Source organism: Falco rusticolus, chromosome 5, assembly GCF_015220075.1.
Source record: "Falco rusticolus isolate bFalRus1 chromosome 5, bFalRus1.pri, whole genome shotgun sequence".
NCBI classification, from domain to species: domain Eukaryota; kingdom Metazoa; phylum Chordata; class Aves; order Falconiformes; family Falconidae; genus Falco; species Falco rusticolus.
The window spans coordinates 83,915,674-83,943,602 of record NC_051191.1 but is presented as its reverse complement, the minus strand read 5'-3'; the positions used below and the strand labels follow the sequence as shown (position 1 = coordinate 83,943,602).

At 43.5% G+C, this 27,929-nt stretch overlaps 1 protein-coding gene across 2 annotated transcripts; it reads right to left on the bottom strand.

Moving 5' to 3' along the window:
- Nucleotides 1–153: 153 nt before the first annotated feature.
- Nucleotides 154–27,929, bottom strand: FOXJ2 (forkhead box J2). Of its 2 annotated transcripts, none has more exons than XM_037389035.1 (11): nucleotides 26,349–27,929; nucleotides 11,396–11,749; nucleotides 10,796–10,870; nucleotides 8,755–8,823; nucleotides 8,245–8,385; nucleotides 7,624–7,819; nucleotides 5,407–5,730; nucleotides 4,910–5,011; nucleotides 4,194–4,394; nucleotides 3,325–3,423; nucleotides 154–2,751 (listed from the first exon to the last, which is right to left on the bottom strand). In XM_037389035.1, the coding sequence occupies exons 2-11, from the start codon at nucleotides 11,726–11,728 to the stop codon at nucleotides 2,663–2,665; spliced, it is 1,629 nt and encodes a 542-aa protein (XP_037244932.1). In that variant the 5' UTR covers nucleotides 11,729–11,749; nucleotides 26,349–27,929; the 3' UTR covers nucleotides 154–2,662. The 2 variants fall into 2 exon arrangements, with proteins under 2 accessions (XP_037244932.1, XP_037244931.1); XM_037389034.1 differs by having other exon boundaries at nucleotides 7,624–7,822; nucleotides 26,349–27,928.

Below are 27,929 nucleotides of genomic sequence, written 5' to 3'. Positions count from 1 at the left end.
ATCCTAAAGCCTCAGTCACAAAGTACATACGGGTGTGGGCTGTTAATTTAGCTATGTCCACACCCAAATTCTGTTTCTAAGGTAAAGTAGGTGGGAACTGAGCCCACCTGACGGGCGCCGCTGAAAAAAAATTCAATACTGGCACCAAAAGAGTTAAACCATAAACATTCACTTTTTCTTTTTATTAAGAAAGCATGCACAAAAATAAACTCGTGAGACCACGCCCCTCTCTCCCTGACCACAGACACAAAGCACAGGGTGGGCACACCACGCCGGAGGGCCCGAGTCCCTCTCTGGGACAGGCGGCATCCCTCCCGCCCTGGCCCTGCAGGCCGGTACCCGCGCACCCGGCAGAGCTCCACGCCGCCCACCCGGTGCCTTCCCATACACTAACAACGCACATTGATTTCAGGGGCAGAGGAACGAGGCTAATTTGCACACTGACCGGCATGTATTTACATATGCAAATGAGGCACAACTTAATATGCGAATGAGGCAATTATGCAAATTAGGAGCACTTGGATACGCAGAAGGAGCCATCTCTGTTTGTTTTTCTTCTGGTGGTGTGTTCAGACTTCCACAGGGCCGGCTCTCAGTAACATCCTCTGCAAAGCACTAGCTGGCACCTACCAGAGGTCACCTCTCGTGGTTGTCTCCAGTGCTGCTTTCCACAGAAACCCATCACACATGCTTCCAAGCTGTATCATTCCCATCCTGAGGCAGCAGAGATAACAGCTGACTCCGTGTTGAAGTTGTCTGGGATTCCTCATTTCTCTTGGAAACACTCAATGACGAACTCCCCCCCCAAACCGCACACTTAAAAAAGAAAAAAAAAAAAAAAAAACCCAAACAAAAATGTCCCGTCGTTCCCCCCTCCCCCGCAATACAATGAGACTCTGTCCACTTTCCTGACAAAGATCCAATTGGTTTATCCCTACAGCAAACTGAAAAAGCAATGCTGGTTCCCCACCTTCCTGCAGTCAGAGCAGAGGCTGTTACTCCCCTGCCCCAGGTCTGTCAAGCAGCCATGATGCTTTATTCCTGTCTTGGTTCCCTTCACCGGTAAACAGGGAATAAGGGCTGGGGGGAGGCTTTACAAAATATTAAGAGGACACAAGAGGTTTGACAGAACAGAGCCATACCAGAAAAAAGGGGAACGCAGGACACAGCTCTGGGGAGGAGGCGTCTCAACACTCACTCCTGCTCCTGCACCTTTTCCACCTTCCTGATTTGCAAGTGCTGACAAAACTCATCGTTCGGGATTTACGCTAGATTCCGTTATCTCCCCAGCTGAACTGCAAAGGGTCTGACCCACCCTCCTCCCTTTTACACTACACTCTTTTGCTGTTCGGTTTAAAAATCTGCCCCGCTCCATCCTCTCTTATAATGCACCTCTTACAAAAACCACTTGTGAGGGCCTCCCAGTTACTTGACCGGAAGGTCCAGCCCCTTGCCCAGAAGTCCTCTAACGCACCTCCGCTCTGAGCAGCGGCTTCCTCTTCCCACCATTAGCTCATTCACAAAGTGGGAACCACTGCCTGAGAATTTGCACCTATGCAACAAGACTCCTGTCGCTGGCACTCTCAAACCACAGACAAGGACAATCTCCAAAGAAATATGAGGGGCAGAGGCCCAAATAACAACAGAACAAATACTGATAGGAGAAAACTTCCAAATTTGCATATGCAAGTAAGAGCCTCACTACATATTTTGAAGGGCTTGAAGGGGTGGGGGGTGAAATTAAAAGCTCTGGGGAATAGAATTTGCTGAATCACATGTGACACCCCCGACTGCTTATTTTACCTGATGGGTATGTAGGCTTCACCTGGAGACTGCAAAAGGCAGTGTAAAAATAGGCCAGGATTCCCTCAAAAACCTCTCTCAGTCCTCACCGATGGCACTGCGTTCTGAAACCGAACTTCTCTGCTGAAATACCACCTCTGCTACATTCTCCTTTCCCAAACTCGGGTCTACCCTCCCAGCTCAGCTCAGCTCAGCTCTCCCTACCTCAGGGATTACGCTCTCGTACTTGGGAACTCTTACTTCTTTTCTTGCTTTTCCTGCCGGTGCGAGAAAGTTCACAGAGCTAAGATCACCCCTCCAGTGTCCCTTTAGCCCCCTGACCTTTACAACATTAACGAAGCGACATAACTACAGGCTCCCAGGGTCCACTAGGCTCTCTCACTCCAGTAGCCAATACGACAGATTCACCGGCCACCTTGAAGGGAAAGAGGGATTGTTAAACGCAAAATGATGGAGGCAGAGAAAGATGCACTCGAGGATTCAGCCTTCCGAGGTCTTTTCATGGCACCAAGGACCCATCTTTCCGCCCTCTACAGGGCACCACACAATACGAAAGAGCCGATCTGATGCGTCCGAGGCCACCAGAGGAGGGGGAGGGCTGTGCTCAATTATTGGTAATAATAATAATAATAACAATAATAATAATAAACAAAAGAAGAAAAAGAAGATAAAACAGGACGCAAGGAAGGATTATCTTCGGCAGCATCTTGCGGTGGCTTCTCTGGCGGAGATAGAGAATATATATCTATATACAGGCAAGGCAGGGAGGCTGGGGAGGGTGGTGCTGGCACCATTGACCCCATGTCCCCCTCCCCTCCCGCGTCCTTCACAAAGGACGGGCTATCAAGTCTGTAACTCGCTAGGTGATCAAGTCCCAGTCGAAATCATCGGGGATTTCCTCATTGGCGCCTGGAGGAGGCCCTGGAGGCCGAGGGACCAGATGGTGAGCTGAGCCAAAAACAAGATAAAAAGAAGAGAAAGGAAAGAGAACAGTTAGAATAAAAAAAGAGTCACACTTTTTCACAGCAGGCCCTTGAGCAAAAGAAAGCATAAAATATTAGGGCCTTCTCCCTTCCAACAGTCTAAGCAAGAACACTACTGGCATGCGCTTCTCCGTCAGACAGCACCTACCAATGTCTGCAGGTGTCTGCTGTGAAATTCCCCACAGCAGCTTCTGCAGAGGTTAAGTTCCAGCCTCCTTAACTTCCCTTACAGCTGACTGCTGACAGAGCACAAAGGACTTCACCAACAGAAGCTTCTCACACAAAGTTGCCTTCAAGCAACTGAGGTTGAGGCTGAGCTAGACCATTTATGTGAAGTGAAAGAAATCAGGCCACTGAAATCCTAAACCTTGCCAGAGCTATGGCGGAGCCCTACACGGAGTGTCCCTTGCGGTCCGGGCTCCCTCTCTACCCTCAGTGCTCCATTTGATTAGCAAGTGCTTTGGGAGAACTGCACAAAGGGCTTTGGAACTGGTTCTTTAATGTTCATGGTATAATATGCCTTAACGTCACCCCTTACCTGGGCGATTATATCCTGGAGAGTCCTGGGTGGAAATCTGGTACATAGGAGATGGCCCGGAGAAGAGATGGGGTGGCTGGGGCTGACCATAGGAGTTCACTATGAAAGGAAAGGAATAAAAAACAAAAAACCCCACCCTGTTAATGTTCTGGTCAACTGTCTTGGCCCTGACTGGGTGGCAGCTCAGCCACAGAGCAACTCACTCAGACCCACGGGATACTGAGGAGATGTTCAGCTGTTGGGTCCTAACTGCAAGCTATAGCTTGGTCAGGGATCTTGTTCTTGGAACCAGCAGCAGTTTCTCTACTATTGTAAAAGAAGAAAATTTTCATCCAGAAACGCCACAAGCTGGCTCAATATCATCCATTTAGTTCAGTACTAGATGACACACACCATTACAGTTCTACCAAGACTATGACATCCTGTCTCTCAAAAGCGCATCCTCCTATTCCCTGTCCAGTCAGTATTTCTCCAACATGGGTGCAAGAGCTTTCTTCTTTACAGCGCCTGCCATCTGGAACAGCAATCTCTCTACCTTGCCATTCCCTTCTGTTGGTCACCTACCAAAAACACACACACACACACCCTTCTCCTTTTATGGGTTTACCTTTTAAATGTATTTCTGCCTGGAGAAGTTGCCTGTCAGTGGTATGCGTCACATAACAATGGTCTGTCTAGGCCATGGACATAGGACATCCTAACTCTTTCAAGCCAGAGGAAGCTGAGCTGCTACAGACAGCTCTGACTAACAACTCAGCCCAGCCCTGAGTTGCTCAGTGTTACATTGCCTGGCAAGGCTGCAAGTAGTTTAGGATATTCACAGAACTGGACCTTCATTTACATGTCATTTTAGTCTCCCTCCTAATTACCTTGGTTCATGGATTGCTCCTGTTTGCCACTGTTCAGGGCACAAGAATCAGAGATTCGGGGGGGCTGCTGTGGGCCAACCAGGTGAGGGAGCTGACCCGTCTGGGTAAGGAAGTGATTAAGGGAGTCACAGAGGTTGGCAATATGGTGTTGATCCAGCGTCCAGTTCTTCCGCTCAGCCTGACGCAGACTCTCCATTAGCTCTGCAGGGGACGAAGAACAATGTCAAAGACAGCACTCACGCTGTGGTCCTCCCTGCAAAGAGCTTCTGTCTTCTACCCCTATATCCTACCTTCTTCCCACAAACCCAACTTCACTGCTTCGTATCTGTCACCAAACTCCTGAAGACTTCCATACCTAGGATACTGTCTCACTGACTCAGGTAGGGGAGGGAAGAGTAGGAGGGAAAAATCTCAGTTACCTTTCTGACATACTTTTATGAATTAATTCCCCCTGCTCAAGATTCCTGCAGTGTTTAAGTGCTTCAAGGTCTTTAACAGAACCCATGAAGTAAGACACCGCATTTTACAAAGAGAAGGGTTGAATCATAGAACCATAGAATGGTTTGAGTTGGAAGGGGCCTTAATGATCATCTAGTTCCAACCTCTCTGCCATGGTTACACTGAAAAAAAACCAAACCTGGGCACAGCACCCACATATTCTAGACTACAGCCCCAGTCACTGAGTCACTAGATGTAGTCACTAGGCCAACACTGACCTGAGAATTGGGAGTGCTCAATGCTAGACCAGTTCAGCCGGTTTACCATCTTGAAGCTTTCCTTCAGGGAATCAATGTTGGAGCACCAGTCAGGGGGAAATGCTGGAATGAAACGGGGACAAGATTATTCCAATACAGACTGCCCTTTCCCTCCACCCTTTCACATAAAATGATTGGCCCCTCTTCACCAAAGAGCCTGATGCTACACTGGAAATCCTTTCTCCTTTGGAAGACCAGGGATGGTGCCTCCTCTTTCATTTAGCCCCTGACTTTATCCTGCATCCCTAAACAGAATCCCAGACTCAGCATGGATGTATCCTCCTTTCCTTCAGTGAGGACACAATTTCGCTCTCAGATTTCAATCATAACTGGCTTTCACCCTTTTTCCACACACCATGCAGACACTACTTAGGGAAAGCTCACTTGCAGAATTTCTGTCTGGAGGATCCTCACTGCTCCCTTTTGCCCAGCTGTTCTTTCCACTGCCCCTGACTCACCAAAGCCAGCATTGTTGATTGAAGCCTGTGACTGCTGCTGCTGCTGGTGCTGATGTGGCTGCTGCTGTGGGTGGGAGTGTGGGTGATGTTGATGCTGGTGGTAGCCTCCATGCTGCATTGGGGGTGGATGCATGGACATCACTGGTGGAGGGCCATAACCTTCACCACCCTGCTGCTTTCCCCCTTGGGATGGGCAGCCCTCTGGGGTTGGAGTGTGGAGTGGGGGAGCAGCACCCACTGATGAGGGGCCTTGCTGCTGCTGCTGCTGGTACATGTAGTAGTTGTGGTTGGAGGGCTGCATGTCACCAAGGAGAGAAGAGAAACCTGCCGAGAAAAAAAAGGAGGGAGCTTTAAGACCTGCCTGGATCAGACCTCTGCTTAAATCATCCATCTCCAATTTCACACGGCTCACCCTGCTATTTACGAAGCTTTTGGAGCGCCCTCTACAGGCTGCCAACAACTCTCACTGCGCAGTTACGCCCTTTGCTGTGCTCCAGATTCTGTTCCAAACAAAAGGCTCTACAAGAAAGCTCCAGTAGGATTTAAACTTCCAGTACCGAGCTGGGCACTGAAATGCCTCCCTGGATTTTTCCTGTATTTACCAAAGTAACCCATGCTCTCCTGAAATGCCACGCACATGTTGTTTTCCTAGAAATAACCATTAAGCAAACTTAAACAACAAAACATTTAGAAAACAGGTAACTTGATAAATCTGATTCGCTGTTTCCGAAAGCTCCCTTCAGTTCCTGTCTTACCAGCAGCTTGGCTGGGAACCTTCACAGTTTTTCTCACACAGATCATGAGAAGTCACACATTCCACTGCTTTTGTACACAGAGCACACTGCACGCATCAGGGCTCCTTTATTACTCTCATTCCTCCCGACTCACTGGCTGCGTCATGTCTAGCCTCTTGTATTTCAGGCATCCCCCTACATTCAAGAGCATCAGGTGCTCTCCATTATTCCCCACATCAGGAGCTCAGCATCTCTCTTACGTCTGCTTCCCTGGTTCATTCTCCCCTTATGTTGTGGAACCTCCAGAAAAAAAAAAAAAAATCACAGTGAAGGACGCTACACGCTACTAACCTGAACTACTCATCTCTTACTTTGAGTGCCCTTACTTGACCATCCACAAGCAAGCCTCAGTTTTTCATTAGATCCAAAATCAACCCTTAGAGCATCCTACTACTGCAATGGGGCAAAAGGATGAACACTGCCACCCTGACTCAAAATTTTCCCACAAAACTTTGTCCAAAACTGTGTGCTTTCCTAGACTACCTTACAGCTGAGGACTTGGGGGAAAAAAACCCAGACTGCTGCTAAGCTTTTACAGAGGCACACACTGAGTCAAGGTTGTTCTCTGTTTTTCTGTAGCTTGCTCATGCTACAACACCTCACACAACAGGCTCCTACAAGGCATCTCAAGTGCCAGCATGACGAAAGCAGTAAAAGTAATAAATTTTTATTGAAGCTACAAGTTCAGGAGGCTCCTCCTAGAGTAGCAAAGTTGGCCTGCACTGTATGATGGCTGAGCACAGGTGAGAAGCCCATCTAATAATATATTCCTTTTTACACCAGACTACTATTTAGAAGAGTGTTTAAAGGCAGGGACAACCGTATAGATTTTTCTGAAGTGTTTTTGGTGGCCAGCTCAGCTCAGCTCATCCCTACGGCGATTCTGCCCTCTGGTGGCTTCTTCCTCAATCCCAAAAACACAAGCTATGAATGGAGTTCTAGGCTTTTTCTTCCTCACTCTCAACCCACAAAGCTCAATTCTCCAAGGCCTTCTACAATCCTACTTTTAACAGATCTGAGCAATAAGGACTTTCCACTCTCCTTTTGGAGAAACTCCACATGCAACAATCCCCTCTCTCACGGTTTCTAGCCTGACAGATTATGAATACTTCTCTGACATGCTTTTCTTCAGGACTTCGTTTCTCTAAGCTTCTGCCATTTTAGTATCTGCGTTTGTATCAACACAAGGTATTTTTAAATCATTATTCTCTTTATTCTGAGACAACTAGGGGGAGCAACAGATAAAGGACATGCAGATTTCGTATCTGCTCCTGGCAGAACTAATTACAGCGTGCCAAAGAAGGAAAGTCTGTTTGCACAGCCTCCTAAATGAGGAAAGATCCGAAAGATACCAAGGATAGATCAGTGGACAAGACTGTGTGGGCAGATACCTGCCCACCCCACGACGCATATAGTTACTCACCGTGCTGAGAGGAAGATGATTTCTCCAGCATGGATTTGTAGAGGTTTCGGAAGGACCAGCTAAGATCCTGGAAGTTGATCTCAGAGTAGGAGAACTTGAAGTCATGGTTGGCACTGTACAGTGGGGGTGGCACATCGGCCCCTTCACGGCCCTGCCCCCCTGCTACAGTAGAGGCAACATCCACAGGCCCTGCACTCTGCTAAGGAAGGCAGAAGTAGGGGCTTTAGCTGGTACGTGTTTTGTAACTCGAGACAGGGATCCAGAGACTAGATGCACTGACATCCCATATCACTTAGCTCATTCCCAACAAATCTTCCCAAACTTTGCTTGAGGAAAATCAACCACCACTTCCCCTCTGCAGCACACTGGCTCCAGCCTTGTCTTCAGCTATCTAATACCAATATGCCTTTATCCTGGTCCCCATCCAACCCTTTGTTAAAACTCACTTCCTCCTTATTTTCTGTCCCTGCAATTTCAGCTTCTTCTCTTCTTTTTATTTTTGCCTTTATGTCACGATTTTCATGATTACCTCTCCTCTCCACTTCGCTTTTCCATTCATGCACTCCTCCCCCTCTCCTTTTCCCCCACCATAAGGCTTCTATCCTTTTCCCTGCTGCTCACCTGACTGTAGTTGGCAATGGGGGTGGTGCTCTGGAGTGACAGCTGAGGGGTGGCCTCAGGTGGCAAAGAGGCTTCTGTGCTGACTGGAACAGCCCCTCGGGGGCTTTTACTTGCCTCTTGCTCTGGGGAGTCTTGTGGTATCTGTGGATAGGGAAGAAAGAGAAAAGGAAAGGAGCAGAAATTAAAAACAGATGGAGAAGTGAAACTGCAGATGGGAAGCCAGCTCCCCTGCTGTAAAAGTTCATGGCTTAGAAAAGAGGAGGACTGGGCTTTAGTCACTGAGCAGTCCGGATAAAAGGACTTTAAACAAGATTAACTTTGCTACTGAACAGCAGCAACCACAGCCAATCAGCAGGACACACGCTAGTTCATTCAGTCCTAGCCTTTGTCTCCCCATGTGTACACCCTACCCCCAAAATGATACCATGGTCTGGTGCTGGAAGGACTCCTTGGAACAAGAAGGGAATTCCCCCTCCTGCTTCCACACCGTCTGGAAAGAACAACACTCACATCATCATCTGGAGGATGCCGCCTCTTGCGAGATATATCTGGACACGTGTCTATTGTCCAATAAGAGCCCTGAAAAGAAGACCCATTGGTGAGTGCATGATTAAATCAGGGAGCTTCCTGAAGCTGCGGGTTATTGACTCAAAGAATGAAGCACCAACTAAACACAGAACCACAAGCACCACCCTCCAGAACATCAGACAACCAAGACTTGGGTGTTGGAAAGAGATTCCCCTCTTGCATTGGATTCATTGAACAATGAGGTACGATGCTACTGGTGGAAGGCAGAATGCTTTATATTTCCGTCACTCTGAGACAGGACACCAAGAAGACCAAAGGATGCTCTCATCCAAGCTAGGCCAACTCTTTTGGGCCTGCACACCCCCTTCAGTATCTTGCTCACAACATAAATTTATTATTGACTGATGGGAATCAACTCAATATTCAGGTTGGGCAGAGACAGCTAGAAGGATCGCTCTTTTTTCATGCTTATGAAAATGCACTTTGAGTACTGTGTCCATCTGGGGGGTTCCCAGTTCAAGACAGACACTGATGTGCTAGAATGGATCCAAAGGGGGGCCACCATGATGGTTAAAACCTAAAACTCATGATGTACAAGCAGTTCACACAGAGAGATCTGTCCGGCTTGGACAAGAGAAGGCTAAGGGGATCTAACCACTACCTTCAACCGTGTACGGAGATTATAAAGGAGACAGAATCAAACTCACTCGCACAGCACAAGAGTAAGATCCAACAAACACAAGTTACAGGAAGGAAAATTACAATCAGATACAAAGAAAAACCTCTTTACAGCGATGGTGGTGCAGCAGTGGAACAAGTGTCCAGTTGTGATATCTCCATCCCTGGAGGTATTTAAAACTCAATGAAGACCTCAACAACCCAATTTAATTGTCCCTGTCTGGTAGGGGGTGGGGGTGCATGTTGACCTCCAGAGGTCCCTTTCAACATAAAATAGTCTATAATTATGTCTGTTGTTTTCTGAAGTGTAAAAAGAACTCTAGAGTGTGATTTAGGTCATTTTAACCTTCAGTTGAAATCTGATTCATCAGTGACAAGCACAGGATGGCTTTTCATTATAAACCCAGCCCAGCACGCCAATGAACACCTGAAAACATATATACTGAAGTCAATTACAATTTCCTGGAATAAGCCATATAATCAATGGTATTTTTGAGCAGCGATCTTCAAAGATATACTACTTCTGTTTATAGATGCCAGCTGAGCGCCATTTAGTCACTGAAATATAACCCGAAATAAAAGACCTGAGCAAGTAGCCTTTTCCAGTAACTTTAGGATGGGGGAGCGGAGACAATCTTTCTGTCTAAATACATAGCTGCTTGTCCCCACCATTTCCTTCTGCTTGTTTAGTTGGTTGTTTTTTTAACAGTAATAATATCTGCATGCCAAGATGCCAAGTCTAGATATTCCCGTTTACAATCTATATATACTAATAGAGTTTTGTTAGCCCTTACTTAGCCAACGAATTCTTAGATTCTTGAGTTTTACTGGTAAATGACTTCTGTAGATTTAAACTATCTGATGGTGACAGTTTTCCCCAACACCAAATGCTTTGCAGTCTAAATAGATTCTGCTCTCACTTCCATGGATCTTGCCTCCATGAAGCTCATGATGTCACATCATAGTCCTGCCACTCACCAGCAGCCACTACAGTCTTTCATAATAGAACAGGTTGGACTAGACCCACGTTATACACATAAAGATCAAGAAGAAAAAGAAACAAAACTAATAAAGTACATTCAACGCTACTTTTTCCTTCTTCTACTACCTTTAAAGTCAACCGAAGATCACAGATAAGAAAAATAATTGCTAAAAACATTAAGGCCCCTTTACAGGTTCCCTTTAAGCAAATGCTTCTGTAGCCAAAGCACTGCAGTAAATCTTACTACTGCTTCCATTTTTGCCTACACTTTAGGTTTCAAATTCCAACCATGAGTTAGAAAGGGCAACCCCGGCTTATTCCCTGCAGTTTTAAATTGCTTGCCCAGGAGCATGCAGTTCTTACCTTCCCAGGATCATCTCTCGGTCGAGGCACCTTCCGAAAACATTTATTCAGAGAGAGGTTATGACGAATAGAGTTCTGATGAGAGAGTAAGAGATACAGGTAAGTGCCAGAACAAAAACATACAGCCTTCTGAGTATGTCTGGGAGTGGGGAAAGAAAATAGAAGGATGGTGCATACTCAAAAGCTAAAGCTCACTACACAGACCCGGAACAGAGCACAACAGAAGCTGTGGAAAGGGAAGGGATGGGTTAGGATAAATAATACAGGGTTGAACCACCTATACATCTACAGAAGCTGCAATGAAGATTGTATCAGTGTGATGCAGAGGTTGGTAGTGATGCAGGTTTTGGGGCGGGGGGATGTTTTGTTTTTCTTGGTTGTTGGTAGTAGGTTTTTTGCACACTCCTTAAGGGGCCACCACATACATACAACAAAATTCTCAGAGAAAATGGGACTTTTGACTCTGTATTTTTCTCCAGTTGGTCAACTTAGTTTCACATCTGTCTTTTTATTTTGCTCAGTGAGGGTATTTTGCACAGAATTAAGAAAATAAGTCTTGTAATTAGACCAAAAGCGTACTTTAGCAATGCAAGTCCTCACCTTCCAACCAATACCAGCATTTTTGTAGTAGGGAAAGTTGTCACAGATCCAACGGTAGATCTCACTAAGTGTCATCTTCTTGGCAGGTGATGAGTTGATGGCATATGTGATCAAAGTGGCATAGCTGTAACGTGGCTTCCCATCTTGGTGCACTGCAGCCTCATCCTTACTCAGGGTGGCATTGGGATCTGTTGGTGAGCCCGGGGGACACTTTCGGGCAGCCCCTGGAGGTCCTGCTTGTGAAGAACCCCCTAATTTTTCAATAGTAGCCCTTAAAGTAAGCTGTGGGAGCCAGTCTATGGAAGTAAGGCTGCTTTCCAGGTCAGAGGCCATGATGCTGGGAAGCAAGAGTATCTGTGAGAAGAAAGAAGCAGAAAGGGAACTCCTGAGTTATAAACAAGGTGAACCCTAAGAACAGAAACATCCATTTGAATTCCTCCTCTGCTTCTCCCCCTATCACAAATACCTGTGTGAAGATCATCCCACTTCATATACCTTATTCACAGCCAGAAAGAAGAATCCAAAAAGGCATATGACTGTGTCTCTGGGAGGACCACCCTTGCTGATTGTAGCTGGGACAGTGCTGATGGTAACTGCTAGGACAGTCTTACCCAGAGCATCCCAACTGTTCCCAGGTAAAGCACCAAGATCTATTCAAAGGAATTGGTGCTTTTTCAGCAGCTGTATCGCAGTCACTCCTTTCCCACATAAGCAATATAGCTTTGGAACCCTTCACCAAGATTACCTGTAATCCAGTAGGTTTACCGTGTCAAGCAAGAGGAAAATCATAGCTAAAAGGGAACACTCCTTCATGCCATATACAAACCACAATTTAATTAGATCAACTGGAAAAGTCAAGACACTGACTATCTTAATTTGGGGGGAAATTAATTTCTCTCTAAGGCCTAGCCTCTCTTTTTGCATCAGGTGACATTATAATGAATCCTATTCCTTAGAGCTAGGATTACATATCTCATTTTAAAACACCAAGATCATGCATAATACTATATATAGATAATTACATCTACCATGTCGAGGTGGAACAGACTATATTAAGCTCATTATAGTTAAAGCTTTGCCTACCATAACCCATTTTTCCTAAATATACATATCGTTTTATTGAATTGAATCTTGCTTAATTCACAGTATAACAGGCAATTATTTTCTCCAAATCTGAGACACAAGAAGAACTTACTTGTCCCAAATCACACAACAAGTTTGCCACAGGGTGGAAACAGACTCATGATCTTTCCTCTCATGAACATTATGTATTTCCCCTCATAAAAATAAAATACACCTGTCTAACATGGCTAGCACTTGTATCCAGGGTTTTCTACTTATTTTTTTTATATGAAGAAAACATTTAGCAGCATGAACTTGCATGAACTTGTACACTTAGCACACAAACTTTTATGCTGTCTCTTGTCGTAATCAAGGCAGCAGAAAGATCACCATTCTTTTTTATCATTGGCTGCATCACTATACTAGCAGGAATCCCTTGAAGTCTGGACTGAGGTAGCTAAGTTTCCATGGTCACAACCTGCACTGCTCTGCACTTATTCTTTGCATAAAGAGAAAAATCGTGTCTTGAAGGGCTGCAAGCTCTGCACCTTTCATTTTTTAAATTAATCTTTTTAGAGGATTAGATAATATTATCTTTGAGCATGCTAGTGGATACAAAAGGTAAATGCACAAACACACATGCACATACTTATTGACACACTCATGTAACAAATTAAACACATGCACACATCTAAGAGAGAACAGACTCTCTTAGGAAAGATTCATCAGCAGACACCTCCCACCAAGTGCATCACTCAGAGTGGATCAGATGAGACAGGGAGACACCCATCTGCATGAATACCAATTAGACACTTGTTCTAAAAATAGGTATTTGACAATAACACAGTGTGGATGCACAGATCCAGAGACAGATGCACCCAGCATTTTGATACAGAAGCTGACTGTTCTTCCCCTACAACCATATGCATTATACCTTGCACTTCTGCACTGAAGTGCTCTCACAGCACAAAAGCACTTCAGAGTCTACATTTCAACATATTTGTATGCACTAAACCTTTCATTTTCATGCATGTGCTCATCACACTTCTTAGGGTTCAAACACCTACACAATACCCCAAGAAAATCCACCCTTCAACCACCACAAGCAGTGGCTCCAAAGCCCTGGGCTCAGAAAACACCTCCTAATTGCTCAGCTAACATTATCACTCTCACTCATATGAATGCACAGACTGAAAAGTAAAATTGCAGCACTACAGTATCTGTAGTGAGTGAAAACATTTTTCTGTCTGTGGAGGAAAGGAAAAGCCCAACTGCTAGTAACTTATCTATCTTCTCATCTGCCGCACTATCACATATGATAGCAATGACTGCTTGCTACACAGCTAACTAGGCAATCCGAGCTGCAAAAAGCTTTCCATTATCCACCCTCCTCAAGTTGTTGTTTATTGAATATAGCTCTTTTTGCCTAAATTGATCTAACCTCAAACATTTTAATTTTTTTTTAAAAGCAGCACTATTCCTTCCTGAATCATACAAGGGACAAGCAACAATGTATTTTTATCCAGTGTGGCTGGACAGACCACTGAGGTATCCATGTCACTGAAACACAGATACAATCTCATGGTAACTTTACAGGTACAGCCCTCACCAAAAGTAGTATTCAACTTGGGAGAAAACATGAACCAGGTATCAGTTGCATGCTTAATTTTGTAAGTGTACCTCATATAAATTTCAATTTCCACAGTGCAATCAAAGAACAAATTATTGCTGTTTATCATATGCATATTAAGACATTAAGAAATATCAGTTAAGCTAACAATACAAATCCAATAAATATAAATTTCCAGGTGCCCCCCTCCCCTTTCTTTAAGACAAGCACAGAAATCAAGAAAATCAGGTTATAAAAGCCTATGTCAGAGTAAGATACCAATCTGAAACACCAGAAATTCAAGAAGCAGAAGAAAACACTGCAGTTTTCACAGAGCTTCAGTACGCCCAGGTTATGTCAGCTGAGCATTTGGCATGATTGGCTATGCAGTAAAATGTAAGGTTGATATGCAACACGCCCATTGCCAAATATACAAGCTTTTGTGTATTTGTGTAAAATACACTTGACAGGAAGACATGCAAGGTTAGAATTGGGTCACCTTACACCCATGCTAAGATTGTGAATATTTTCATTCCCTGGTTTATAAAAATCTTTGACAAGAAAACAAAATCCCAAAATCTTAAATAAAAAAAATTCTGTGTATACATACACACTAATCACCCAGTACTGAAACAACTACTTTTCAGTAAACTACAGCAGCTCTTTAAGAACATAAATGCTAGATAGTAATTTAGGACAGAAAGTGAAGACTCAGACCCAACAGATACCACAAGGGAAGTTTCAAAGCAATGTAATAAAATGTTTTTTCCAAGTTTGAACTTGATCATGTTACTTAATTTAGAAGTCTGTATCCTGGCAATATGGGATCTATAATAATCAGGCACAGTCAAACCTTAGGTAAGGTGGCAATTCCAGAACACTGTCAGTGCAAAAATAATCTGGTGTAATTGCTACTAAACTATTTGAAAGAATACTCAATATAACAGTAATACTTGCTATAATTTGTACTGCATATCTCATTCACCTGATCCAAGCAGTACACCAGCTTGACACTACTTAATGGTATGATAAAACAAGACTGCAGCCAAACCAGAGCAGCTGATGATTCTTCCAACTTTCCCTTCTCAGTTTATTGCCTGGCAATTCTTCTTTCAAACTCTTCTCTTATGATCCCACTCAAACAAAGAAAAAAAACACCCTAATGACTAACAAACACATTGAACTTAAATCAAGGGTGTTTAAAAAAATCCTACCACATTAGCAAGCCAGAATTACCTTCAAGCAAGTAAAAAGAAAGTCAAAGACCAGAATTCATGGTCTCACATTTTACATGGTAAATGGTATCTGTTTACGTATTTGGCCGACTTTAAAAACCAGTCTTAAGTTAGCCAAGTCATAACCACCATCAACAGCTGGAAATTGACTGCAGAGTCTTCATTTCTCAAGCACTTACTAGTTCCAGTACAACCCCAAATCAAGACTGGTCAGAGAGATGCAAAAATGGCAGCCAAGCACTGATCCAAAACTACAACTAAACAGAGAAGAATCTGTCTGATTCATAAGAAAAATTTATCAATCATTAACAACAATCCTAGCATTGAATACCTTTTAATAACCACTAATTCACCTGGGACTAGTAATACCTCACTATAGCTTTCCAGGAAAGCTACTGCCTTACTTTGAATATTTGCAACTAGCAAATTGAACCTCAGGTTGAAAACGCAAGCCAGCCTTCTGTCTATCAGACAGTACTATCCCTGCCGCTGGGCTGAAGAAATCTGTACTTTGCCTGCCCTGTTTTGCAAGTGCTTGCTCCAAGCCAGTCAGATCTCATCCAAGATCACTACTACCTATATATCAGGACTGAAAAATGCGTGAAATGTGGGGAACAGCACTCTGAGGGTCATATTGAATGCAGTTAATAAACATTTATAGCCTGAAACATTCTCTAAGGCTGAACCCAAAGGCTGGCCAGTCACAAGCAGTTACAACTGAAGCAGAGTCACATAATGAATGAAGCTACGCTGTGCACAGTCTACAGAAGATCCATATTCTAGAATAAATCTCTACATTTACTCTTCTATATTTACTTTCACTGTTGCTTTATTTGCTGCCATTCCAATTCAATGAAACAGTGCTGGCAAAACATTCAAAGGAGATTCAACTTAAGTTTCTCGACATAAACATTGAGAAGGAAGAAAGGCACAACAGACTACCAAGCAGTGAGAGACACTGCTGTAGAACACCTATAAAAAACAAGCCCACTTCTATTAGGTGCCTGAAACACAGATCCAGTGATCTAACCAATAACATCAAATTTATTCAGAGATACACCTAACTTCTAAGGTATTTAACAAACAAAAAACTTCAAACCCAAGCTGGCAAAAAGGAACGATTTGACTGCAACCTTTCTGCAACAGGTGAGTGCAACATCAGTTAGAGGAAGCTGCCTCAAAAAGTAAGGAAGTAACACATCAAGAATATCCCATGCATGGAGAAACTGACAGCTTCTACTCTGATGGAAAAAGGCAATTTTGACATACTTGTGTAAATTACACATACAAGAAACCTGTACTCTTATACCAATACAGAAAGGGGAAAATAATCAGTTTTGCTAACTCTGGCAGAAATTTGCCATGCTAAGACATGTGCTTTGCCTCAAAAATAAGAAGGTATGAACTAAGAGGGCAGGAACAAAACACTTAAAAATCTATATTCTCTAAGCAAACAGTCTCACTGAGAGATACTTTTTTCATGTAAGAAATCAGAAAAAAATAATATTGATTACCTGCATAGTCTGAAATTGTTATCCATCATTTTGGTAACTACTTGTGAGAGCCTCCAGGAAGTATTTATGTTTCTGGAATCAAATCCAGAAGAAAGAGAGAGGCTGCTGAGTATTGTTCATAAACTGAAACTTAATCTGGAAGGAGTGGCAGGTGTCATGCTAGCATATCAGCAAACCAAAAGAAGAACACTGCAGTTTGAAAGTACACTTCTCTCTGGAGTGCCGTATGAAAGGAGAAAAACCAGTCCCTGGGGTGAAGAGAAATCATCATACCCCAGAACCATGTCTCTCTTCTTTGGGAGCTGTAGAACATGCCAAAAAACATTTTTCCAATAAACTATAAGCTTGCACATGTGGTAACAAGGGGCACACAGCTCTCCCTAGTCAAGAACCAGAAAGGCAAAAGGAATTCAGCCAAAGGAAGTTACTGTCACCTAAGAGCACACAGCACAGTTTCACCTACACAAATAGGAACTGTCACAGTCTGTGTCTGTCCCTGTCACAGTGGTCTGACTCTACACCCCTACTCAAAACTACCTGGTGTCCAAGACCGAATGGCTTTGAATGTTCAATGCTGTTTTGGGTAAAAGAACACGGGTGGCATCCTGAACTGGAAATCTGCTAAAAAAGTGACAACACACTAAGATGGTATTGAAAAAAATCAGTCGGAGGAAGATGAAAACTTCCTGATCATGTATAGCTTAATATATATCACTGGACTAACTGTTTTGTTTTAACTGAGTTGTCATACAGATAAGGTTTTCCTTCAACAAACAGAAATCTCAGTAACATAAGGTTTGTATCGAGGAAGAGTCATTTGTTTTCATTATAGTTACTAATTACATAAATATCATAATAGCACATTTTAACATAGGACCTTTCGATTCCCTCCATTTTGTGAAAGGTGCATGAGCAGAGTATAATTTTGTATTTTGAATTTAGTGAATGAATGGCACTGACTGCGCCTGCATTCTTGGTACTAACGAAGCAAAAAGTCTTGCGGGGACTATAAAGTCACCAAAACCCCCATGCTGGAAGTGCATCACGATCCAACTCCAAGGCAATTATGCACTCGTTTTGTAGGAAACTGACAAAATGGTATAGCTTACAAAACCTGACCTGCTTATTTAAACTTATCAACAGATGGCATTACAGCCAAAATCTAAAATATGCTCATGTCAAGGGAGACAGTATCTTTACAGGCATAAAAGGCTAGGATGAAGCATAGCTAGTGCCTTGCCAGATTTTAATAAGACCAACTAATCAAATATTTTTGTTGTCTGCTACATAAACATGCAGCAAAAATGTATTGAGAAATACAACACAAACATTGCAGAGAACCCTCAGATAGTCTGAAAATACGTGTTCAAAGTTAAGATTAGTTTGCTTATTTATGGTGCTGCGTAAGTGAAAGTGGGGAATATGTAACACCTGTCAAAAGAAACAGCAAATGATACTGAAAATACTGGTATGCCTAAAATACTTTTGAGCCAAAAATTATTTTCTTTGTAATAAGACTAATATAAAAGATTTATTCTAATAATAAGCCCAATGTCCCATGACAACCCTCCCAGTAACAGATTTGAAGTAAAAAGTAAACCAAGCACTTTGAAGAAGCACAATGAAAATACATCATCGCAGCAGAAATGTCTCTACAGCATCCCTCCACCCTCAGTACCACTATGCAGTATTTTACCGCTGGAAGTAGGAGCTGTAATTCTAAACATATGCCAAGGCAGGCAAGAGAAATCTTTGGCATTTGCTTTAAGAATATTAACAGAACAATTACTCTTACACTGAGAAAGGTATCGGGTATTGTTTTTGGAATAATTCAGATTTATGAGCACATATCTGGAATGAAATTTTCCCTTGGAAACCAGGAAGTCTGTGGTAGTGAAACCGTATCTAAGAGAAGGTATTTCCCCCAGCCTTGTGGGAGCACCCAGGTTGAAGAGAAGGATTTCAATTTTAGCTGCCTATCAGAATCACATCCAGTAGCAAACCTTCAGTACAGGATATGCAAACACTGATACGATTCTCAGATTGTCTCTGAAATCAGAAGTAGATCAGCATGCAGAGTATCTGGCTCAGAAAATCTTCTCATGGTTGCAAAGATAGGTACGGAAACCCAGGTTAAAAGAATGCAACATGCACTTATAAATGCAAACTGTATTCTTATTCCCATTACAAAATGGGTCTATCCGTGAAAAATTACTGTTAACCTTGCAGTTTAATAATACTACAAAGCTTCTGTGTAAGAGAGCTCCTAGGGCTAAATAGTGAAAACGAAAATCTGACTGCAAGTGGTGAGAACCTGTCCACCAAAGCCTGAACCACTGAAAACAGATTAGTCAATATGAACTCAGCAATAGTTGCTGAAACAAGCCACAACCCATTCCATCCCACTTGTGGAAATGGGCATCAAGCACTAGCAAGAACTATGTACTGAATTCATAGAAAATAAGGAAATTGGTATCAAGTGCAGATTAGTCGTATACCACGGGGCCAAAAATGTACACACAGCAGATGCTCCCAGAGTTAAGATTACCAAAGCACTGCACAAAAACTGTTCAAAAGGAGTTTGGAAACGAAGTGCAGATGAAATTGAAGTTGGAGAATGATCAGAAGAATCAAGTAATACTGTGTGAAGCTCATAAATTAGGTCTCAACCACTGTTTTAACATAATTCCTTTTCACTATTCTGTTAGTTGTTAATGTGAACTAAACTGACTGAACCGTCTTCCAGGAGACAAAACACCTGACAATCCCTAGCCACGCTCACAACTTGTAAAGATTGGTACCAAGCTTGAAGGTCAAGAGGATTGAGAACCACACTAGCAAGGAAGACACACACATTAACAGTTTCTTCTGGCTTAAAATGCTAGTATTGCTACGTGGCTTTCTACATCCTACTCATAAAATGCTTCATTTTGTCTATCATCCTCAAACTGAATCTCCTGTTAATTTCCTTACAGACATCGAAAGGAGCCCCCTTCTTCCGCACACATACTTGCCACAGTTGCCACCTTACAACTGTTAAGTATTATTCTGATTCTGCTCCAACCCTGATGTTCCTAGTCTTTGAGATGTTGTGTCTTTGCTTATAATGATCTTTATTTACTTTTGTAGTTATTATTTTTTACAAAAGAAGCTAGGGAGAGGAAGGTACATGTAATAAGACAACTATCTCTGGGTATCAGACCTTTTGAATAATTTTTAAATATGCAAATAAGTACTTTCCAGTACATCTGGCCTCTATTGGCTGGCAATTCTCCTAAATGTATCAAGGTATGAGTCAGCTGAGGAAGAATGTGAAGAGATGCTCATGCAAGAAATTGGAAAAGCACAATGTCATGCTTGTGTTGCTGGCAGAGCAAAGGACAATACAATAAGAGACAGTGACAGGGGAGAATGTGAAGGCCCCTTAGAGTGAAGCTGGAACCTTCTGTGGTGGATGACAGCCAAAGAACAGGCTTGTCAAGGTAGAGACGGCAACATGTTGAGAAAACATGCCAGGAGGATAGCTTCAGTAATCGTGGTTTTAACAAGACAAGTAGTTGTCAGAGGCCAGCAAGAACAGCTAGCAGTAACTGAGATGGTAAATGAGGGAGAAAGCATAAGGGTTATCCAAAGAGACCAAGAAAAAACAAGCAGGAGATTCAGGCCATGAAACTAGATGAGTCACTATCCTGTACATGCAGAGCAAGAAGAGTGCAAGAAAACCCATGTTATAGGCCTAACTGAAGGCTCACAACTGAGGAAAGCAGGAAACAAAGAGAAATCTCAAAGGAGCTTTCTAGAGTTCCATCTTGGCCTCAGCAGTCTTAAAATTACAGCAAATCATTCAAAAGAGATGTTAAGGTAGTATGCCAAGTTGTGTAATTTAGTATCACTGGCATGAAGGAGGCAGAGCAAACCAAAGAGAGGGTATCAGAGGTGGGTCTTTGTGTCTAATTTACGAAAAAAATAAATGGAAGCTGGTAAATAGCTTACTGCAGAAGCTACTGAATGAATGACTAGAACAGTAGGAGGGAAACCAGGAAAATACTGACACAAAAGTCAAGGGAGGACAAGATTTCAAGACTGGGCATGATCAAGTGTCAAAAACAGCAGGGAAGCCAAGAAGGATGAAGATGGAACAGAGACCCTGAGACCTGGCCAAGAAAAGGTCATTAGAGATCTTAGGAGAAGCTTCAAGGGAGTCAGAATATCTATACTTAAGTTAACTTAAAAACCAGTTCTAGGCTGCAGACATGGTACAGGATCTTTCTGTTTTGGAGTCACAGGTCCTTCCATGAAGAAAAAATTCACCAGTGCATCATGCTTTCACTGTTTCTTAATCCCACAAAAAGCAGCATGTAGAGGGTTTGAGTTGAATATCGTATTGTAATTAAGGTAATCAACAGCAAGAACAACCAGCCTTTATGAAGTGTTTTTCATCCTTATACTTTGGAACCCTTATAAAAGATCAATAACCTATTCCCGGATAAATGGGAAGCCATGCATGGAGAAGCGTGCAGCCTAAGGTCAGCCAGCAAAGAAGTAGCAGAACCATACAGAGAACACAAGTCTCCAAAATCCCAGACCAGTTCTCTACATTCAAAGCTTGTCTGCTTTGTCCAGGTAGAGGTAAAGGGAATTTCAGAGTTAACTATTTTAGCAGCTTGTTTATTTTTCTCTGCAAGTTCCTAATGGGGTGGGAGAATTGTTTTTGTTTTACTTAACAATAGGTTTTTTGGGGAAACTGAGAATTCAGAAACTTTGCTCCTTTAATTTGTGACCACAAAGAGTTCAGATTCTTTCCCAATTATTCAGATTTGAACTTTTAACAGTAATTACATATTACTGCTATAATCAGCCACAGTCTTTATACAGCAGAGAGCATAAACAAAATTTGAATTGCTAATTGTAAAAACCAAAAAAGCAAGTATTTTTTTCCTCGAGGTATAAAAGCTCTCACTCGTCATCTCCCTCATTAATCAGTCTCTCTTATACATAAAGGAAGGGGGAAAAAAACCCCCAAACACATTTCCTTATTTCTTGACTTCACACCAAATAAACTGACCAGCTTAGAAAGATGAGGAACAAGGTACCAGGCCTCACACAAACTGTTCACCCCAGTTCTAAAAACCAAGATCCTGAAGTGCTGGAAGGAACCAGAGAATGTAATACAAGGGGGATTTTCATTCTAACCAACTAAAATCTGGCTATTCCTGAGGAAGGGAAGGGGACAGGGGAAAAGGGAAGGTGGGAGAACGAAAGAGTTGGATTAGGGAGACAAAGCACCATTCCCCAGCCTAGCAGAACTGGGTATTTTCAGAGGAACAAAATTCCATTTATTATAGTGGTAAAAAAGAACAGGTTTCTTGACATAACCTCAGACAAAAAATGTGCTATGTGTCCACAAGCACATAATCTAATGAAAGCCAAACCAAGAACAGGTCAAAATGCAGGTGTGCAAGTAAGAGCGGGGCCTGTGAGATGTAGTAAGAAAGGATTCCTGCCAATGAAGAGTCCTGGAAAGGAGGTGAGGGATGCTGGCTTGAAGAAGAGAAGCAGCATTTTAGGCTTATAGGACCACAAGACAGAATGCCGAAGGGACAGCATGGAAAATGAGATGCACAGTGCAGCACAGAGAGAACTGGGAGGAGGAGTGGGGTGTAGGAGGAAATGAGCATAAAGAAGTAGGAGGGGTGGAAACATGCTGGGCCTTAAAGGTGCAGGAGAGGAACCTGAAAAGATGCTAGGAAGTCAGTATGGGACTCAAGAAAGGGTTCACAAAGGTCAGGAACTAGGAAAATCTGTGCCATCTACCTTTAAGACACCAACTCCAAGATTCATAACAGGATGGGGTAGAGGATGAGGCAGGTCAAGGACAGAAGAATAAAACAGCAGTCTAGTCCAAGTCTGGGCAAAGCACCACAGGACACAGCATTAAATGGGTCCTAAACTCTGTTGTGAGGTCTCCAAATTTTGAAACATTCCCAGTGTTTTGCATTTTCATTTCAAACTTCAAATGAAAATTTGCAATTAATTAATTGTGAAAACATACTGAGAGAGAACAAGCATGCCACAGTAATACACATACGCAGGCTGCCTTTTAAAAGTGAAAACATGAGTACAAGGCAGAAATATGTTATAGATTTTTAAGTTCATCATATGTCCCTTAGAAGGAAGAAGAAAACAAAACCAGCAGAATAAATAGCAAGTAGCAATACTGACTCCAACCAAAATGATAAGCATTTGGGGGATGAGCACATCAGCTGGATATTCTTGCTAAAGTAACATGATGTGCAACAGCCAGCAATACAGAGATTTACATGCTTCTTCTTAGGCTTCAGAGTTAACACAACTGGAGAGTTCATACATTTTGGAGATACTATTTTAGGCTGCTCATTAATCTAGGCACTACTTATCTTTCCAAAGTTATCTTCCAATTTGAAAATGCTAGAAACAGTATTTTTTCAAGTTTCAATTCTGAGGCATCACTCAGCAACAGATTCTGCAAATGAAGTACTAAAAACCTCAGAGGGTTCTGTGTGAAAGTCCACCCAGCGCTGGAAGAAGCAAATGGAAGAATGAGTCCAAAAGCATTTTACCTTTATAGTTTCTAATGACCTAGGTGTAATTCCTGTCTGACAGTTGTGTAAAATTAATCAGCTCAGTTGCCTGCTCTTGAGGGGCAGCTGTCCATATCACAGTTGCCATTGACCATACTTCATTTCTGGCACTTGGAGTAAAGGTCCAAAGATCCAAACTGGGATGCAGACTGAATCACCCACTACACGAAGGTCAGCTGAAGTTTAGAGGAGGAGGTAATAAGCAAAGATACCTGTACCTCTGCGGTAAGAAAAAACTTCTCCAGAGACACAAGCATTCAGTTGTATTTTTACAAGGGGTAAAAAAAAAAAGGGGGGCGAAAACAAGAAGTACTACAGTAGTCACAACCCTATCTCAGATGGGGACATGGGACTAATATCCAAACTCCTCAAACTGTTTACTGTATTCCATTCCAACTTTTCTGACTCCTTATTCTATCCTAGAAATTTGCCTACAGAACCAGATTTCAAGATAAAACCCAAGAACTTACAGAACATGTACTTAAACATTAATATAACCTCATGATCTTTCAGTAATGTAATCTTTTTCCCACAACTCTCTAGACCTCCTCATTCCATTTTACTTAAGGGCTTGACCTGAGAAACGCCACACAGTCAGCTCTCAAATGGGAGCCGAGTGCCCATAGGACAGGATCAGAGTGCTTCAACTTAAAAAGTCAACTTTCAGAAGCACAAATGTCCAAATGCAAATTTACAAACCCATACACAAAACTACGTGTCTTTTTACTCAAATATTGGACTTCATTGCTTCTGTTGAAGTCAACTCTACGTGTCTGGGCATTTACAAGAATTATGATATTTATTTAGGTATCTAAATGTGGGTTTTAAAGTCTAATTTTAGGTGTTCGGGTTTAACATTCTTAATGTAAACTCTTAAAGACATAGCACTTTCATTTAAATGTGTATATAAAGTACCTTGCACTTTTATGAAGACAAATAACACTCTCCCTTTTTCTTTTATGGATACTTTTGTATAAAATAAATGGTGTGGAACAGTTGCAGTATTCCACCTCAGAGGAAACTGCATTTTTGCCTGTGATAAACATTTGATCTAAATGCCATGATCACACTGAAAAGCTATGCTCCTTAAAAATTATTCCCTTCCTTAAATTTATCAGTATGTCCTATCTTTTGTAGAACTGTGGTTTAAGCTACAAGATCTTCAGAGCAAAGACTGTCTTAATTTTGTGTGTCCAAGCCAGCACTGTCAGCAATTAACAAATAAATAACAATTACTCTACAGCACACAACTTTCAGCCTTGTATGTCTGTCATGAATATTTAAAGTTCACGCAGCAAATACAAAATTTTAATCTTTATCATTAATAATGAAAAAAAAAAAATTCATATACAGAAAGATAATTGTTGTGGGAGAGCAGAATTTTGTAAGGCTGGCATATATATTCTGTAAAGTGCCCTGGCATCCATCAGAGCCAAAAGCACTTGAAAAATGTCAAGTCATTACTGTGAGGAAGGGGGCAGCGTGAGGTAAATTAACCTCAAGAGCATGAAAAGTCAGTTACCCCCTTGAATGTACAAAGGCCAAAATGCCTCAGTTATCTCTTCCCTTGTGCTAGATAACACAGCACTGCTCAAAACAGGCTGATTGCATAACTATAGGGCAACAGGTAGGAGGGCATCTAACAGTACCCCCAGAACATATGTACACTTCATGGTTTAGCCTCCCCTTAGAAAGAGGCACCTTCTGAAGCTATGGATAACTGTCAAAATTCCCTGCCAAAATGGGGAATCACTTTGGCATCTTTTGTCTGATCTTGCTAGCAAATTACACCAAGGAGTTCCTTCTTCAGGGACTCCCTGTTAACCATTGTGCTCCCAAATGGATTCCAGAAGGGTTCCTGTCCTGGCCAAGGACCATTTGATCTTGGATTTCCTCACGATTATCTCACTGGAGAACAAAACCAGGAATCTCTCAGGTGAGATACCCTTGGGCATGATTCCTCTGCTAAGGAAATCTGCTTTGGCTTCATCCGAGATGAAGACTCCCTCGCACTGGATTTCTCAGGAAATCACTACGCTAGTGTTAGAATACTCATTTGTGACTGGAAATTAAGTGCCTCATTTACAAAAAGCAGCCAGCTTGGCTCACCACAGCACTGGCATTAGGATTCACATTCCTAGCCCCTGAACACAGCAGTATAAAACACAGATGAAGGTGGCAATGGAATGGCTTCTTTCAGCTTTTGGAGCAGGTTCCACCAGCACTGTCACAATTTTCATTCCCAGGCCCCTGAGCACCACAGAACCCACTCTCAAGGGCACCATTTCCAGAATTCATCTCACAGCACCTAGGTACATTTTAGGACACAGATCTCAGAGTACTAGCACTGGGATCTGTACATTCGGCTCCCAAGCACAGCAAGGTCTGCATTTGCACAATGATTTTATTCCCACAGTTACGAGCATAGTAGGACCCACATGGAGAACAACTGACACTCCAACCCCACGGGTGAATCCTTGAACATTAGCACTACGAATCACTGCTCCTGTCCCCTCAAAGCCTTTTTGGCCAGTATCATTCTTCTCAATGACCCCTAAATGACATAAATTAATTTCACACCGTTGATGATAAAAACTGAGCCTAGGATGAATACACCAGTGAAAGAAAGTAGAAGGGAAAGGGCAGAGAGGTTTCTTACAATTAAACAGGGCTAAGGTCTCCAATAAGCTAAAAAAGTAAGGGAAAGAATCAGGTCATTTCCATATAGCATATAAAGAAGCTCAATGAGAGAGACGGAGAAAGACATGCAGAAAACGAAGCCTGGGGAGAGGCTCAGAAACAGAGAAAAGATGAAAAGGGAAGCAGATACAGCAAGAAACATGGAAAACAAGGACAGAAGGCAAAAGAGAAGGGCAGCTAGGAATAGAGAGGTGATATAATGTGGTCACTCACTCTGTCTGGAAGATTTTCTGGAGGGAGGTGGATTATCTTCAGTGCTGGTTTCTGGGGTGCTGCCCTTCACACTCCTTCTCTGAGACCCATCCTCAGAGCGTTGCTGTCAGCTATTCCAAGAGCTTCTTTAAGAAATATCTTGAGCACGAAGCGATTGTGGATGAAATCTGGATCTTGAGTATTAAAACAATCTGCCTGGGACTGACAGTCCCCTAAAACTGCTGGTTTTACCCCAGGATGGAGATCCTCTCTCCCTTTTGGCAGCTAACTACTAAAGGAGTGTTCCCCTGGGAGACAGCCTTTTTTCACTGATTGTCAGATTATTTCAGAGATCAATTTTCCCAATCTCCCTACCTGTAAATCTATCCTCTCTTTCCTCTAGGTGCACCTTTTCCTAATGGGTGGGCAAATCTCTTTTTCTGAAAAAAATCTTGCTATCTTTGTGGATATTACCAGCAAAACCTGCCTTTTCCTTTCCCTGTAACTGGGAGGTGTGTCTTCTCTCCTTGCACAGGATATCTGAAGAAAACCCTCTTGGGATCAGGGGATGAGGGATCTTCTTTGGGATGAAGGAGGATGAGGTCAGTATCGGAAATTACCTTTATCTCCAGTGGTTAACAGCAACTGGAAAAGGGAAGAATAAATCTGTCCCTGCTTTCTCCCTCTCGTTTTGCTTTCTCTGCTGCCTGCTGAGCAGATGTAAATAATTAAAAATACTAGGTAAGCACCGGGAGCTCCTGCTTATTTCTGTCTTTGGGACTGCCTCTCTTGGGCATACAGGGTTTCTTCTGCGAAGACTCCCCTGTTCCTATCTGCTCTGGTGAAGGGCTGTCTCCTCTGCTTGGGAGAGGAATTTCCTCGGCAAGCGGTGGGGAGTAGGTAGCAAGAGTATTTCTCGCAGCCCTCCGATACTGGGGTCTGAGGACGCCTCCCCCCTAGCCAGGTCCTGCGGGAGCTCCAGGAGGCTCTATCCCACAGCGGGGAAGAGCAGACCTCCTTCTAGTTGCCAGGGCTCGGTGCCGGGGCCCTCTCTGCCCACCCTCGGCTCCTTAGTGGGGAAGAGGGCAGGTGTTAAGCTCCCGCACCAGCTGCGGGGAAGGGGGGTGGCAGGCGGCTGCGCCCCGGCCTGCCGGCGAGGCGGGGGCAGCGAGAGGCCGCCGGAGTGTCACCCCCGCCGGGAGCGGGGCTGCCTAACGGGGTGTCCCCTCACGGCCGCGGATGGGGCGGGGGGGCGGCGGGCTGAGTCTCTTCCCCCACCCCGGCAGGCTACGGGGGTGTCCCCCCACCCCGGCTGCCCGGAGGCTGTCCCTGGCTTCCCCCCAGGCCCCAGCTCCTCTTGCCCGGGCCCGGCTACCACGGGAGGCCGCGGCGGCTCACGGGCCTGCGCGGGGCTGAGCGGGCGCCTCCGCCGCCTTCCGCCGGGCCTCGGCTTCGTCCCGAGGGGGCTCCCCAGGCTCCGGTGCGGGGGGCCCCGGCCGGGCGGCGCTGAGTCTCTCCAGGCCCCGCCGCTCCCGCGGCTGCTGCTCCGGCTGCTCCGGGCTGCGGCTCCACTGCAGGCCCCGGCTCCTCCCCGGCCTCCGC

What these genes read in the sequence shown, in the direction of transcription:
- FOXJ2 (XM_037389034.1), bottom strand. Translation starts at nt 11,728, where the DNA reads ATGGCCTCTGACCTGGAAAGCAGCCTTACTTCCATAGACTGGCTCCCA. An exon ending in CCATTGCCAACTACAGTCAG is followed by an intron (nt 7,823 to 8,244) that starts GTGAGCAGCAGG and finishes TGCCTTCCTTAG; the next exon opens with CAGAGTGCAGGGCCTGTGGA. An exon ending in TCCAGGATATAATCGCCCAG is followed by an intron (nt 2,752 to 3,324) that starts GTAAGGGGTGAC and finishes TTTTTGGCTCAG; the next exon opens with CTCACCATCTGGTCCCTCGG.